Source organism: Tympanuchus pallidicinctus, unplaced genomic scaffold, assembly GCF_026119805.1.
Source record: "Tympanuchus pallidicinctus isolate F22 unplaced genomic scaffold, pur_lepc_1.0 scaffold25, whole genome shotgun sequence".
Lineage (NCBI taxonomy): Eukaryota > Metazoa > Chordata > Aves > Galliformes > Phasianidae > Tympanuchus > Tympanuchus pallidicinctus.
In genome coordinates, this window is record NW_026294742.1 from 3,833,191 (window position 1) to 3,847,547 (window position 14,357).

The 14,357-nt window shown below is 40.9% G+C and overlaps 1 protein-coding gene across 6 annotated transcripts in view; it reads left to right on the plus strand.

Moving 5' to 3' along the window:
- Positions 1-23: 23 nt before the first annotated feature.
- The window catches only part of LOC128083904 (melanotransferrin-like), a 21,025-nt gene continuing 6,691 nt past the window's right edge, over positions 24-14,357 (plus strand). Inside the window, exons 1-18 of one of the 6 annotated variants that reach the window (XM_052689517.1) lie at positions 24-237; positions 389-507; positions 2,210-2,347; positions 4,092-4,255; positions 5,325-5,424; positions 6,374-6,550; positions 6,893-7,055; positions 7,165-7,229; positions 7,521-7,678; positions 8,747-8,933; positions 9,078-9,226; positions 9,446-9,536; positions 9,857-9,922; positions 10,218-10,400; positions 11,417-11,573; positions 12,294-12,376; positions 13,558-13,742; positions 14,115-14,301. In XM_052689517.1, coding sequence (XP_052545477.1) covers positions 2,296-2,347; positions 4,092-4,255; positions 5,325-5,424; positions 6,374-6,550; positions 6,893-7,055; positions 7,165-7,229; positions 7,521-7,678; positions 8,747-8,933; positions 9,078-9,226; positions 9,446-9,536; positions 9,857-9,922; positions 10,218-10,400; positions 11,417-11,573; positions 12,294-12,376; positions 13,558-13,742; positions 14,115-14,301 — 2,167 coding nt within the window. In that variant the 5' untranslated portion in view covers positions 24-237; positions 389-507; positions 2,210-2,295. Of the gene's footprint in view, positions 341-388; positions 508-769; positions 900-2,209; positions 2,348-4,091; positions 4,256-5,324; positions 5,425-6,373; positions 6,551-6,892; positions 7,056-7,164; positions 7,230-7,520; positions 7,679-8,746; positions 8,934-9,077; positions 9,227-9,445; positions 9,537-9,856; positions 9,923-10,217; positions 10,401-11,416; positions 11,574-12,293; positions 12,377-13,557; positions 13,743-14,114; positions 14,302-14,357 lie in introns of those variants that run through there. The other 5 variants (XM_052689518.1, XM_052689520.1, XM_052689519.1 and 2 more) reach the window with 5 other exon arrangements.

Below are 14,357 nucleotides of genomic sequence, written 5' to 3' on the forward strand. Positions count from 1 at the left end.
GGCGGGGCGGGTGAGTTGTGGGCTGAGGCTGTTCCTGGCGGGCTGTAAGGGGTGCTGTGGGGTGAGCGAGTGTTGGAACGTGGTGTGGGAGCGTTGCGAGTGTTAGGAGAGCAGTTTACTGAGGAGGGGCAGCGCTGCTCACCTTGTGTGAGACGTTGAGTTTGGACCGCGTGGCGTTGGCTGCCCCTGTGTGGTAACACCACAGGGGGGCTTTTGTAAAGATGAGGTGGAGATAAGGTGGGTTCCACCCTCCTACGTGTGTCCGCAGTTGGATGCAGGGCTACCGCGTTAGCAGCCAGCGGCTAATTGCTGTTTCCTGAGTGCTGGGGAGGTTTCAGAGGTGAATCACTATGAAAGCATTCCTCAAGTGTCCTCACCTCTGCTCCAGGCCGAGGTGCTCTCATGACCTGCTGTGTTTGTGATTAATGCTTGGCTGTCCGTTTTCCCAGCCAGGACTCCGTGGAGTCTGCAGAATGTTGCTATTTTCACATCGTAGCAGCAGTATCTGTAAGTAGCTGATTAAGCGTCTTCTACCTTAGGCATAAGTAGGAAAGTCTGTTAATAACATGGAATAGCAGAGATCCAGCTGTAGCTCTCACATGACGTAATAACATGAGCTGACTCAGCTGTCAGGATGCACATTTTCCTCAGTTAACGTGAGGTAGGGCCAGCAGGAAGCACAGCTGCAGAGGTGGGATTTGATGGCGCCAGGTGCGCTGCCCCCAGCACGGCAAAGGCTGCGGCTTTGATGTCTGACTGCGCACTGCAGCAGGGCCTGACCCACAGGCTGCCCCACATCTGAGTCAGGAGTGACTCAAGGTTAAGCTGTAAATAAAGCACACTTGTTTATAGCATGTTTTAATTGGTGTGGACTTAACTGGTTAGTGATCTGGCCTGGTGTAAGTTTTTTTTTTCCTGCCATTGGAAGTATATATTTACCTATTGTCTTAGAACTATTTCAAAAGAATTAGTTTATTCTAATCTGTTGTAATGTGATTATTTTTTTCTTATGTTGCAATGTGTTGTGCTAAGAGATTGCATGCACTCAGTGGGGAATGGGGCACAATTCCCAAAGTGTTCTGAGCTGAGCTAGAACTATGTGGGTGAGCCAAGTCAAGGGGTGGGATAATGCCATGATTCATAGAATCATTTGTATTGGAAGGGGGGTCTTACAGGTCTTCTAATCCAACTCCTCTGAAATGGATGGGGATATCTATAGTTCTCTTATTAAATGAGAGAATGTAGGACTTTGGACTTGAGAATGTCCAGGAAGCATAGGAATGAGTGAGAGAGGTGAACTCCTTCTGTGCTCAGACTAATGGGAAATGAGATAATATATCAATAAATGCTGCAGATTTTGTGAAGAAACCTAGGAAACACAAAGGTGAGAAGTGGAGTCTGTGTGCACAAACAAAAAGAAGGAAATGGGGAATAAGGTCTGTGAATTGCTCGGATAAGGTATATAGCACAGGAACAGAAATGTGGGAGAAGTGTTGTCAAAGTGCACAAAGCAGAGGAAGTGTTAGGAGGAAAACAAAACTGGGAATAATACTTTCTCGAGGACTCGGAGTGATGAAGTCTCTCCTGAAAAGATCAGTGTGTATTAGCAATACATATATATTTATGTGTTGTTTGGTTGTTTTTTTTTTTTTTTGCATCAGTTCCATTTATACAGTTATGCTTAAATATATACACATACATATTAGCTCCTCTCTTTATATAGAGAGAGGGAGCAAGCTAATGACGTGAGTCATAGCTGCTTTAGAGTAATTAAGAGGCAATACTTCTCTAGGCTAAATGTTAGGGAACAGGGAAACAAACCAGTTTGGAATGAGACTGCTGTGCTAGAATGGAATGAAAAGAATCAGGAAAGCTGACAAAGTCAGGATTCTGTTCTAAATTCTTAGGTGGGCATAGGGTTACTTTTTGTTTAACATCATGCAGTAAATAAACTCTCTTACCATGCCAAAAGAAAAAAAAAGGAAGAAAGGAAAAAAAACCTACTTCAAAAACAGAGGTTTTCATTTCTTTGTATGTGAGTTCATGCACTGATAAAAATGCACTGATGTTTTCCAGCTGTGGGCACTAAATAGGTCACTGTTCCTTTCTTTTCTATGTGCGAAGATGCAGTATCTGACAGAGCTTATGTTTATTTATTGAAAATCTCATTTTCTTTGTTGATGCCCAAATCCTCTTTTCTATCTTCCAGAGAGTTTGGTCATCACTGTGGAATTCCTGGTATGAGAATGCAGAGCGTCAGAGTAGAGAGTGGATCCTTGCTGAACAACTGTAATCATGAAGGCAGTTCTTATAATTGTCCTGATCATCTTCACTTTGCTGTGTTCAGGTAAGTTTGATGCAGAGAGGGGAAAGAGAAAGGTGAGCTCTGGATGAATTATCAGGATACAAACTCTAATATGTGCTGTGGTTTTGTTTTCTTCTGAGTATAGAATCTGCAGCCAGAACTGTGCCTGTGATTTCCATTAAGATGGTATTTTTTTCAGTTTGATCGTGGGCAGATGGTGGCCCTGCTGGTCTGAAGGCAGCTAGTTTCTCCACAGTTCTGTGAAGGTTTCCTTTGAGTAGCTGGTGTCCACACACTCATTAGTGCTGTCAAAATGAATCAGTATATTTTAAGCTGCTCCTCTCAGAAACTACAACCGGCTTCTTTTTGGAATCGCTCTGAATTACCATCAAAGCATTTGGAGTGCTAATGTCTGACATCGTGCTCCAAGGAATAAAAGCTTCAGTGTTCTAGTATTCAACTTTGTTATTCCAGGCGTTTTTTTTTTAATATTAAGTGGTTGATAGAAAACCAAATGGTGTTCTGAAGATGACAGTATTCAAGCTGTTGCAGTCTCTTCTTTCTATTCAGTACATGATTCTGTCAAGTTGTATAACTGCAGGCTGCTTTCATGTATGAATCCACTTTCTTCTCTCCTGAAATGCATCATATCTTCTTGAAATGCATATGAATATATTTTATAGTAGAGGGCAGTTGATGAGAAGAATATAAAATGAATCTGAATAGATCCAAAATGGATAATTACGGAGTATGAAGCAAAAGCGGTAATGTTGTTGGCAAATCTGTGTCCCCTTAGGTTGTAGACTTACAGTCAGTATAGACAAACCATACCCTCAGCTTCCCCTGGAAAGGGAGTTATCACCTTCACCTCCACTTCTAATTGTATCTTCCTCATTCTTTCTGCTGCGCGAGTTCCTAGCAACTAGTTGTTGGTTGCTTTTTTAAATTGGTTAATCAGCTTTCATTTGGGGAAAGAGCTGACAACTAAGTAGTTCAGTTGTGCTACAAATTTACAGAGCAATCCTGTGCAGGTTCTGTGAGCTCATTCAGAAATGAAGGTAATTTTTGAGTTCTTGCTTGATGTGATGATCTTGTTGATAATGTTTTTCTGATACACTGTTCAGCGTAGTACGTGATTATTGCTTTTCAATAACAGAACTGTCCTCACTTTCTGTCTCTCATAGTGCATATCTGGAAGATAGCTCTCAGGCACTTGAGAAAATGCTGGGAAGCTTCTTAGGTGCACTGTGGCAAATTGAGGAGCTTTATGTGTACTCTTGGGTGCCTCAAAGTACACTGGTGGACCCTGCAAAGCATCTAGGCCACACTGAGGAGCTTCTTGGATAGTCTTGAGAAGCATCATTGCAGGTGATCTCGGGCACCCAAGGATGCTCTGCGGGACCCTGGGCGATATGTAGGGCACACTGGGAAGCCTCTGGGGTGCCCTGGAGCACACTGAGGAGCCCCTGTATTTACTCTCAGGTGCCCAGGAAAAGATCATGCCGTAATAATTGTTGAATCTTGAGAAATCTGTCTGAAAACTAGTTTGTTGCTGCCAGTCAAGAGGAAGCATAGAGACTTAATGGCAGATGTTTGCTCTCATGCGTGGAGCCAAAGTGCTTGGGTACATCTCTCCTGTGCCTTCATGTGTGTGGATGTCTGTGTGATCAGAGTCTTATTTATGGAGCTAATTAAAACAAAATAACCTCTTCCATCCATGGGGCCTTAAACTGAGTTTGGTTTTGCTAAGTCCTATAGATCTTGACTTTTTTTTTTAATCCCACAGGGAAAAAGTTTCGATGGTGCACCCTCTCTGATCTAGAACAGAGAAAGTGTGCTGAGCTGTCCAAAGCACTGACAGCTGTGCTGCCTGTCACTAGCACCGATTCGTTTGCCAGGATGTCTTGCATCAGAGCCCACAATACATATGACTGCATTGATAAAATCAGAGTAAGTTCACAAAGATTTTTAAAACTAACTTAATTTGAACCAAATTCTCTTTTGAAGTAGAAACTGGCTGTCAACTCGTGGAGAATGAAATGCTATTGACAGGATGGTGTCTCACATAGGAGAAAGTACGTTGGATGTTTCAGAAATAATGCCTCCTACTTGTTTCCACAGAAACTAGAGCAGATAAAAAGAGCACTATAACACTACTTGACAAAGCAAATTCTCTGCTACAAAGCTCTATTTTTCAACATAGTCACCACCATCAGCTATGCATTTTTGCTAGCAGTGAACAAGAGCCTGCATACCACTCTTGTAAAAATCTCTATGGGCATCTGAATGAGGCTTGTCTTTCACATCACCATTGCCACTGTCAGAATGCACCACCCACTGCCTCACTGTGCCCACATCCACTGTTTGGTCTCCATAAGTGTTCAGCAAGAGTCAGTTAATTCAGTTATACACCTTTGCCTCATACACACTTCCATGTCAGGCACCATTTTGTCACACTGCCCCTCTGCTGCTATCAGTCACTTCTACTGCCATCCTGCCAACATGATGAAATGGGAGGCATTACTTTCAGAACAGGCCTTGTACAAGGTGGCTTGAGAGATAAGAATTCAAATATGTGAGCCTTCTGCTAACCATACTATTTTACCCCAGCTTGCGTTTTCCAAGAAATAAATATAAAATTGCATGAAAATAAATGGACAAATCCAAACTAATGAATTAAAGCCAGGTCAGAGCATTTTTCCTTCCTTGTAAGTTTCAATCCTACTCTGACTGGAATTAATATTAATTAATTAATGCACATATCTTAAAAGCACATATCTTAATTAATTAATATTAATTAATATTAATAAAGCACAGATACTTGTTTGAAAGTAATAGCCTTAATCCTGGTGAAGTGTTAGTAATTAATAGCAGAGATTCAGTTAAAAACAAAGCAAATGCTTGTAAAAGTCGCTGCTCACTTCAAGAGCAGAGTTTCAGCCTGGTGAACTGCTCTGTTTCCATTTAAACAAACTTGTTTTGAGGGTTTTGCTGTTGTGGTGTTTGGTTTTTTTTTAAGGTGAATAAAGCAGATGCTGCTTCTCTGGATGCAGGAGATGTTTACTCTGCTGTAAAGCTGTATGGTTTGACCATTGTGGCAAAGGAGATCTATGAACAGGGTACGTACATAAAGAAGAATGAACTGTGCTTCTGATTTGCCTGGTAAATTGCAGGCAAAGTCTCTAAAAGTTGGGGGAAAAAAGGCCTATTGATTCTTAAGCACTTTGTGGGAATATGGAGATGACTAACAACATATACTTTACATTGGTGTGTGTAAAACATACAGTGATGAATAAAATTCCAGTGGTGCTTTTTCTTTCCAGCCTATGGTGCTCTCATCACAATAAACTGTATCCACCCCTGCCCACAGCACTGATACACTGGGGTTCCACATTGCATAGGGAATGAAGAATGTTTTATCCCATCTGTGTTAATTCTTATACCATATTCCTTATTAGTACGACTGTTTATTAATTGTTCTTTAAGAGATCAGTTTCTGTTGTTAATTCATTCTCTGTTCTTCACAGAAAGAGAAGTATATAAGATGGTGAATGTTACGGTAAGATTCTTTAGCTGAGCAGTCTGTGCACTGACTGATTTGCAAGAGAAAGCCAAGTATATTGTAGGAAATACCTGGGGGGCATGACTCTGAGAAGGAAGCCAAATTAGCAGGTGGATGTAGGAAGAGACTAATCAGAGGACATTGCCAGAGCACAAGTGAGTTTTGTTTTGACTGAAAAACCATGCAGTCCTAGTGGAATCGATACATTTCTGTCATCTGACCCCTAGGTTTTGAGGATAAAACAGGAGTTCTTTCTGTTGGGATACCTCAAACTCTTTGATACAAATGTTCAAAATTCCTGAGAAGCAGCCTTGCCTTTTCATGGTGCTCACTTTCGCTATGTAATCAGTATAGTGTGAAATTCCTGATATGAATTCTTCAGTTTAATGTGCCTAATTTTTTTTTTTTTCTTTGCAACATTTAGAGGGGAATTGAACCTGGTGCACAGACAGAAGCTGGGGAGTTGGGCTTTAGTTTTTTCTGTTGCATATTTTGTCCTATCACAGGAAATTGTGTTTTTGCTGTGGCTGTTGCCAAACGAGGAACTTTGGATATCCAGAGGCTACGCGGTGTGCGCAGCTGCCACAATGGAGCCAGATGGACCTCAGGCTGGAATATTCCACTTGGATTTCTCCTTGCAAGGAATGATCTTTCCTGGGATGAGGGACAACCCCTGAGCCAAGGTGTGTGATAGCAACTGTAGCTGTGTCTGCCCTCAGCAAGAGTGAGTGAAACAGGGGCAGAAGTGTTACCAAAACAGGAAAATCTTGGTGTTTTGTATACAGTAGGGAACAAGACTTTGCAATATCAAGCCAGCACAAAGATGGTTTTGAACAAGAAAAATCAGATCACTCTGTTTGCAACAAACATTTCAAATTTGCAATTTAGATAGTGAAGCTGCATTTATTTGCCGAAGAGCAACTTTTTTTCTAAAGCAGCTTATTGCCTTACTTACAGTCATAATATGTTTGGCCTCTTTCTTCCATCTTTTTGTATTTGACTTTTCCCTCTTTTTTTCCCTGCAGTAATCAGTGAGTATTTCAATGCAAGTTGCATCCCTGGAGTTGGTGTTGCTGCTCCTCAGCTGTGTGCTCTCTGCCAAGGACAAAAGTCATATATCAGGGACAAGAACCACTTCTGTGAGACCAGCAGCAATGAACCCTTCTATGACTCTGATGGAGCTTTCAGGTAAACTGGCTGTTTTGAACTTATACTGAATTCACCTTTGGGGAAAAAGAGCTAGTGAGGAGAGAAAAGGCAGATGACATGTTAATGGATGGCATTTGTCTTCCTGCAGGTGCTTGAAGGATGGAGTTGCAGATGTTGCCTTTTTAGATCACCTGACAATTATGAGAGCCACAGGTAGTCCTAAAAACTCAGATTCCTTTTAACCTTTGTGCTATTTCCTGCATGGGAGTTTGGGAGATGTGTTTGTATGTTTATTGTCAGTCACTGTAAGCAGTTCAGTGGTATTTCTTGGCTCTCCACACAAGTCAGAGGAAAACAGAAAAGGAGGTTGATAGGATGGGAGCAGACAGGCATTTTAATGCAGGTGATTTCTTTAGGCTAAAGTCTGTGCAGCTGCCAGCTGATTTCCTGAGTATTAAGATTCCTTTTAATTTTCAGTGTTTCATGAATGTCCTGTTATTTCAGAGTCAGAACAACAAGAATATGAACTCTTATGTCCTGATGGAACTACAGCTGAGCTGAGCAAGTACAACACCTGTAACTTGGGCAAGGGGCCTGGCCGTGGCATCATCACCCGCCACAACTTCCAAAAGATCACCAACAAATTTCTTACCATGATCCAAGTGAGTGGATATTGTAAGCTGTATATCTCTGTACATGGGATTTTCTTCTGTATTTGTGTGGAGCTCACCACTCAGTTTGCCTTCTTTTCTCAATAAATTTGTAGTTATTCTGAAGAAAATGTTCAACATTAATTGTTCTGGGGAAAGGTCCTGTACTAGTTTCTGAAGGAAAATTTTACTTCTCTCTGAGTTGTTCTTCTGTAGAAGAGTGGAAATAAGTTAGGAAGAGGAAGATGTCAGAACACCCAAATTGGAAAATAGATGGTTATTTCCATTCTGCTCTAAAGCTTATATGATAAGAGGCACGTGGGTTCAGGCAAGATTCAGCTTTAAGAGGGTGAGGGAAACAATTTATAGCATCTGTTACATTGATATCCAGGAATTTATGTGGACCTGAACTTGAAATGTGTATTACTTAAAGATGTTAAGAAGCCACTCCACATTTTAAATAACACAGCAAAATGAATAATTCCAACCCAGTGAGTTGTGCTATCTTGTGAACTTGGACAAACAGTGGAAGTACAAAATCCCTTCTGTGAGAGGTTTTTCACATGTCCTTGTCAGTGTGCTTATTGGCACGTTCCTTAGCTATGTTCCCTATACATAACAGTGGCTATGAAGTAATATTCCCAGTACATTCTTCAGTGCATGCTACTCTTCCATCAAGCTGGACAGCTCTCCTTTGCACACAGTGCTTCCCATTGTAAAGCACAAGACATCTTGTACCCAGTTACTGCAGTTATCTGTCACAAACGTTTCCCATTTGGCCAAACTACTTTAGTTGCCCTTATAGGACAGGTGGCATTGAGCACAGCCCAATGAATTTGGATAACTAAGATGAGGAATAAAATTCTTCAAAAAAGGAAACTGAATCTCAAGCAATATGTTTGTAGGACTGTAACCATCCAGCCACTGTGGTACCTATGGGCTTTGTCACAGTGTGGTGGATACTGGAACACTGAACACTATGTTACAGGCCATTGCTATGATGGGTGAAGGGAGTGAGGCTGCCTGACACTAAAAGGATAAGATGAATTTTTGCAATTAAAAATGTTTCTTTTGTCCTAGCGTCTCTTTGGTCGAAAAGGAAAGGAAAGAGCCAGATTTGAACTTTTCAATTCATCATCCTTTGGAGGGAAGAACCTTCTCTTTCGAGATGCCACTCAGCACCTGCAACTTCTCCAGGAACAGCTAGAAATTGCATATGTCCTTGGTCTGGATTATGTAGCTCTCCTTAAGGGACTAGGTCATGAAGGTAAGAAGCTTCTGGAGGACTGTAGATGTCCTATGCTATTCCTCCCTGCCAGACCCAAATGAATAAACTGAAGCATCCACTTAATGAAGAACAGATTGTTGTATGATTGACGTGGTTCCACTGTGCTCCTTCTTTCTAATGCAGGGAGCTCCTTGGACAACAGAGTTGTGCGCTGGTGCTGCATCAGTAATGCTGAGCTTCGCAAATGTGAGGAGTGGGCACTGAGCATCAAATCTGACCCATTAGTCTGTGTCCAAGCAACTTCCATGGCAAGCTGCATTGAAATGATCAAGGTAGGAGAGTCCCTCGGAGAGCATGATAATCTGCACAGCGTGCATGTTCAGCTTAAGCAAGGATAAGTGGAAAAACACTTCTACACTAGAGGGAGCAGTGTAGGAGGAGTGACAGGCAATTTATGCAGGGGAATTTCCAGCCAGTGGAGAAGTACAGCTGCTTGGTTAAACAATTAATGCAATTCCTATTTGTGTTATTTTCTGTAATGCTGTTGACAGAGTAGTGAGGCTGATGCAGTCACTCTGGATGCAACCCACGTCTACATTGCAGGGAGGTGTGGATTGGTGCCTGTAGCTGCAGAGTGTTATGGTAAGTTCTTGTGTGCACCATATAAACATAGTTAAATGTTGACACATTGTGATGTTTTGTTATGGAAGCAGGGATCCATACACATATCCAGGCACCCTTCTCAGCTCTTCCATTAACTGGCTGTAGCTTTTGATCTGTTTGTGTATTGTATCTCTTCTATGAAAGGGGTGGAGATACTGACATGGTTCAAGAGGGGATTGCAAGGTGATAAAGTTTTTTTTTTTTTTTTTTTTTTTTTTTTTTTTTTTTTTATGCAGTGCTGCCATGCAATGAGAATGACAGCAGTTGCAAGATCCTTAATGGTTGTATTCTCTCTCCAGGGCAGGTTTGTGCTCCAGCTGATGAGAGCACAGAGGAAATTAGCAAACTTCATCTGAAGCGCAAAGGTAATGAGAGAACTTTGGAAAGGCAAAATATTTCAACTTTCCTGAGAGTGCCTCTTAAGATTTCTGTTGGGATGTGTTTGCATACTCATTTGGGAAAGAAATTGCACTGCATTTTCAGAACTTTCACTACAATGTGTGGCTGCTAGGGTAAGAGCTCTGTGGCTAAGCAAAGAATGCAGATGATCCACCACTAACTGAAAATACCATGAGGGGATGAGGGAGGGAAGACTGGGGCTCTGCCTATTTGGAATACTTCATTGCCTTTATATAACTGGTTGCTGTCATTGTTTTGTAGGACTGTCACCTGTTTATGCTGTAGCCCTAGCTAAGAAAAATGCCAAACAGATTAACATCCATAACCTGCGGGGGAGGCGATCATGTCACAGCCACTTGTACAGTCCTGGAGGATGGTTACTTCTTTCCAGATACACAGTGGGACCTCTGGAAAACATTACTGAAAACTGTGATATCGGATCTGGTATGAGTCGCTCTGGGTTATCTGTGAGGAGATTCTTGAAGTCTAAAGCCTAACATTTAGGCTTTAGAAGGAATCTTAGTTTAGGAAGTAAGATTGAAAAGAGTCTGTGAGGGCAGAGTAAAAGAATTTCGGTCTTGCATATCATTGGAGATGTTCATATTTGCTATGATGTGCTCCTGTATAGAGCTCTCTTTTCAGTAGTGGATTTCTCCTAGACTACATGTGATGTTCCTTAGCAAGCAGATGCACCATAAATAATAGTGGTATCTGTGCCTACATGCAAAAGAAAGGATCATCAAAAGACAAGTATCCACTCCTAGAGCTCAATGTGTATGATTCTGTGTTTTGTTCTTTAAAAGTCAGTCAATTTCTCTATCTCTTTCTTGATTAAGTTGTCTAATTGATTAGCTCAAATGCATTTGTTTATGTTCTGGGTGTAAAAAGTTATGGGCTAGGTTTATCTCAAAATATTTTAGGAAGACCAAGTACAGTTGTAATAGAAACTCTTCCTCCCCTTGTTCTTTTCACCCACTGTCTTGCCTCTTGATCCTTCTGTGCTGTGCTTGTGCTCAGTTTAGTTTCTGTGTGGCTACTCCAAAACCTGGAGGATGGTGATCTCCTGCTTCTATCTCTCATGTTATAGGAGAGAAAAAGTGCTGTTCCAATTGTCAATACTTTCAAGGTTAGGTATGAATAGAGATGTTACCAGCTGCTGTATGATCTACATAGTTAACTACATAGTTAACATGATCTACTCTTACACTACAGCTTGGTTTACTTTCTTGAGTTGCTTAGTTCTATCATTTTGCCATTTTACCCAAGAAAGAGTTGATTAGTCACATGGCCAGCAAGTGCAGTCTCAAAGGTTGTTGAAACAATTATTCCTCTTATCTGAGTATGTGTGATTCTTCATGCCATTTAGGCTTCTTTCCATCAGTTACTAAGATGGAATCCAGTTCTTCCAGCGGAAGAAGATACTTTGCTCTAATCTCACCTGAGTTTTTTCTTCTGCTCAGTTTACCAGAATTACTTTTGGAAGGGCTGCATGCCAGGAGCAGATGGAAACCTGTGCAAAGTGTGCATTGGAGACACTGAGGTGGAAGGAGCTCGAGTATCCAGCAGATGCGCTGCCAGTCACAATGAACACTACTATGGCAATATGGGAGCACTCAGGTAATACTTCTTTCCAGAGTCAGAAACATGGAGCAATAGCCAGGATTGGCTTATTATTTTACTGATGGTTTTCTATGGAAGCTTTTTCGTTAAGCAACTGGCTGTATTTTGGTAGCATGTATTTTGCTTAGGCTGCAGTTGCTATGATTTGTTCAGATGGTTGGAGAGTTTCATGTAACCTTTTATGGAGCAAGACAATGCTTCCAAACATGTAAGATGTGGAGCATTGGAACAGAACTCATTTAAGAGATGGAAAAATACTTAGAAGATCAGAAAGCAGAGATGATGTAGTAACAAGCACTGTAATAAGCAGTGATTAGACTGGATTATTATAATATATATTTCTAAAAGGAAGAAATAGTTGAAGGTTGTGTAGGAAAGGAACATTAACAGTGAAAGTGCTTTCATAGAATATCTGTAGTTCATTTAGCTGAATTAAATTCTCTTTCCTGGCTAGGAACAGATGGGGTTACTTGGATGCTGTGCTGCAGCTTTGACTTGGGAGCTGCTTTAAGAGATAAACGAAATTGTCTTGACAAACACATGAATGGTGCCCACTGACATCTGTGCTGACATCACTAACTTGTTCCACACATAATGACCAAATAGCTTCAGATGAAGATATTTTCAGCTACTCCTGTTTTAGCTTCCAATGATTGTCTAAGATTCAGTCATTGTAATGGCTGTCTCTGGTAACTTTTTATTTTCCTCCTATGCTAGGTGCTTAGTTGGCAATCCCAGTGGAAGAAGCTTTGGAGATGTAGCTTTTCTGGAACACTCAAACCTACTCTGGAATATAGAGAGTGAGATGCAGTTATTTTCTTCTAATTTAACAGTGTAAACTGTTCTCATTTTCCACACTGTGACTGTGACCGCTCAGGATCAGTGTGGAATAGGTTTAAATTAAGTCCATGAAATTGTGTTTGAAACCAGAAACGTACAGGAACTTTCCTGCATGTAGATGTTATGGTAAAGCTTTAAATTCAGGTACTGTTCAATTTCAGAAAGGAAAGAGAAAGAATCACTGAGTGATTAATGCGTTTGCTGGGGACAGGAGGGGAAATCATCCTTGGAGACTGCACTAGTTTTTGGAAAGCTCAAAGTATAAAAATTGACTTTTCCCACTGCACCTTCTCACACAGGCATGTACAGAGCATGTACCCACTGTTTGTATCAGTCTAAAGAATGAAAAGAACAGAGACACTGTGGGCTACTTGTCCTCAGAGGTATTCTATAGCTTCACCATGACAACTTTTTGTTGTTTCATAGGTACTTTCTGGAATAAATAGTCCAGGTAGGCAGTTTAGTAGGTAAAAATACTGCAAAGTATTTCATTGCTGCAGTGAGAAATGAGTAACTTCTTCCAGGAAACTGAAGTTTGCAAGAGTGTAGCTGTTGAATTTTGTTGGTGGAAATGGTTTCAGTTACAGGAGCTTAAATCCTCTCAAATCTCTTAAATTACTTCTACTGGTCTGAGAGCCAAAATGTGCTACTCATAGAGGTGAGAATACAGGGCACTCCCACTTTGTTCAGCCTGATAAAATACACTGAAATTCAACTCGGTCAATTTCAGTAGCAGAAGAAAACTTTATGAAAGAGAAATATCTGTAAAACCAAGCAGGCATATAAGAACCTGGGGAAACCCACAGGAATTCATGCAGCAGTGAGCAGTTTATTTGAGGAAGCACAGACAAGGAGTATGAATTTCTTTGTATTCAGGAAGTGATCAGTGAAGATGAGACATAAGCTGTTTGTATGCTTTAGTGCTGCTCTGCACCTATCTTCTAAAAACTAGCTTCAGCTCATTAACTTGGTTCCTCAGAGAAAACACCCAACTGTTCCATTTGCATTCTTAATAGATGAATATACAGCATGTGTATTCACTCAGCTCCTTCCTCTCTGTTTTCCTCACTGCATGAGATTCACCTCGTCTTCTGCATTTGTTTTTTCAAAAGGATTTTCCTTCACTTCATCTTCTTTTCAGATCTGGAAAGCTCTGGTTGGGCAAAAGGTTATACAGCTGTTGACTTTGAACTCTTGTGTCCGGATGGAACGCGTGCTGCAGTCACCGAATGGGCTGGCTGCAACCTTGGTCCAGTTCCTCCCAGCACAGTCATGACTCGACCAGTCACTGTCACTAAAATCTATGACTTCCTAATGAAATCTCAGGTAAGGTGGATAATGGGGGAAAAAGTTAATATGTTAAGACTTCTTATATACAATTCTGGAAACCTTTTTGTTATCAAGAGCTTTATATACTAAATATATAGAGTGCATTCAGATCTGATGTGACAGAATTAAGAATGTATGTAGGAGATTGAGAAAAATCATTATTTGAACTCTCCAAAGGCCATTGGTAGCCATCACACTCCTTCTGAGAAAAAAGCCACTCCAAAGTCATATCTTTTTTTGTATGACTGTACTGAATGAAAGTAGATCTGTTTTTTGTTTTCTTCCTGCTAGATCCTATTATGAAGCTGATGGTCACCAACATAACCTTGGTATTTATAGTCCAAACTGTGGAACCTCTTTTCTGTTTAGGAATTTCTGGAGACCAAACTGGATTCTGAATTCCGTCTCTTCCAGTCACAAAAATATGGTGAGAGTGATCTGCTTTTCAAAGATGCCACTCAGTACCTTGTTCCTGCAACTCACATGAGCTATCAGGAAATCCTTGGAGAACCTTTCTTTCAGCTGGCAGAATCAGTGTTTAATTGTACACCTGCAGGTAAAGTCAAATTCTTCATTCTGAGTTAGAGAAAAATGCAAAGCAGTAGGAAGTTT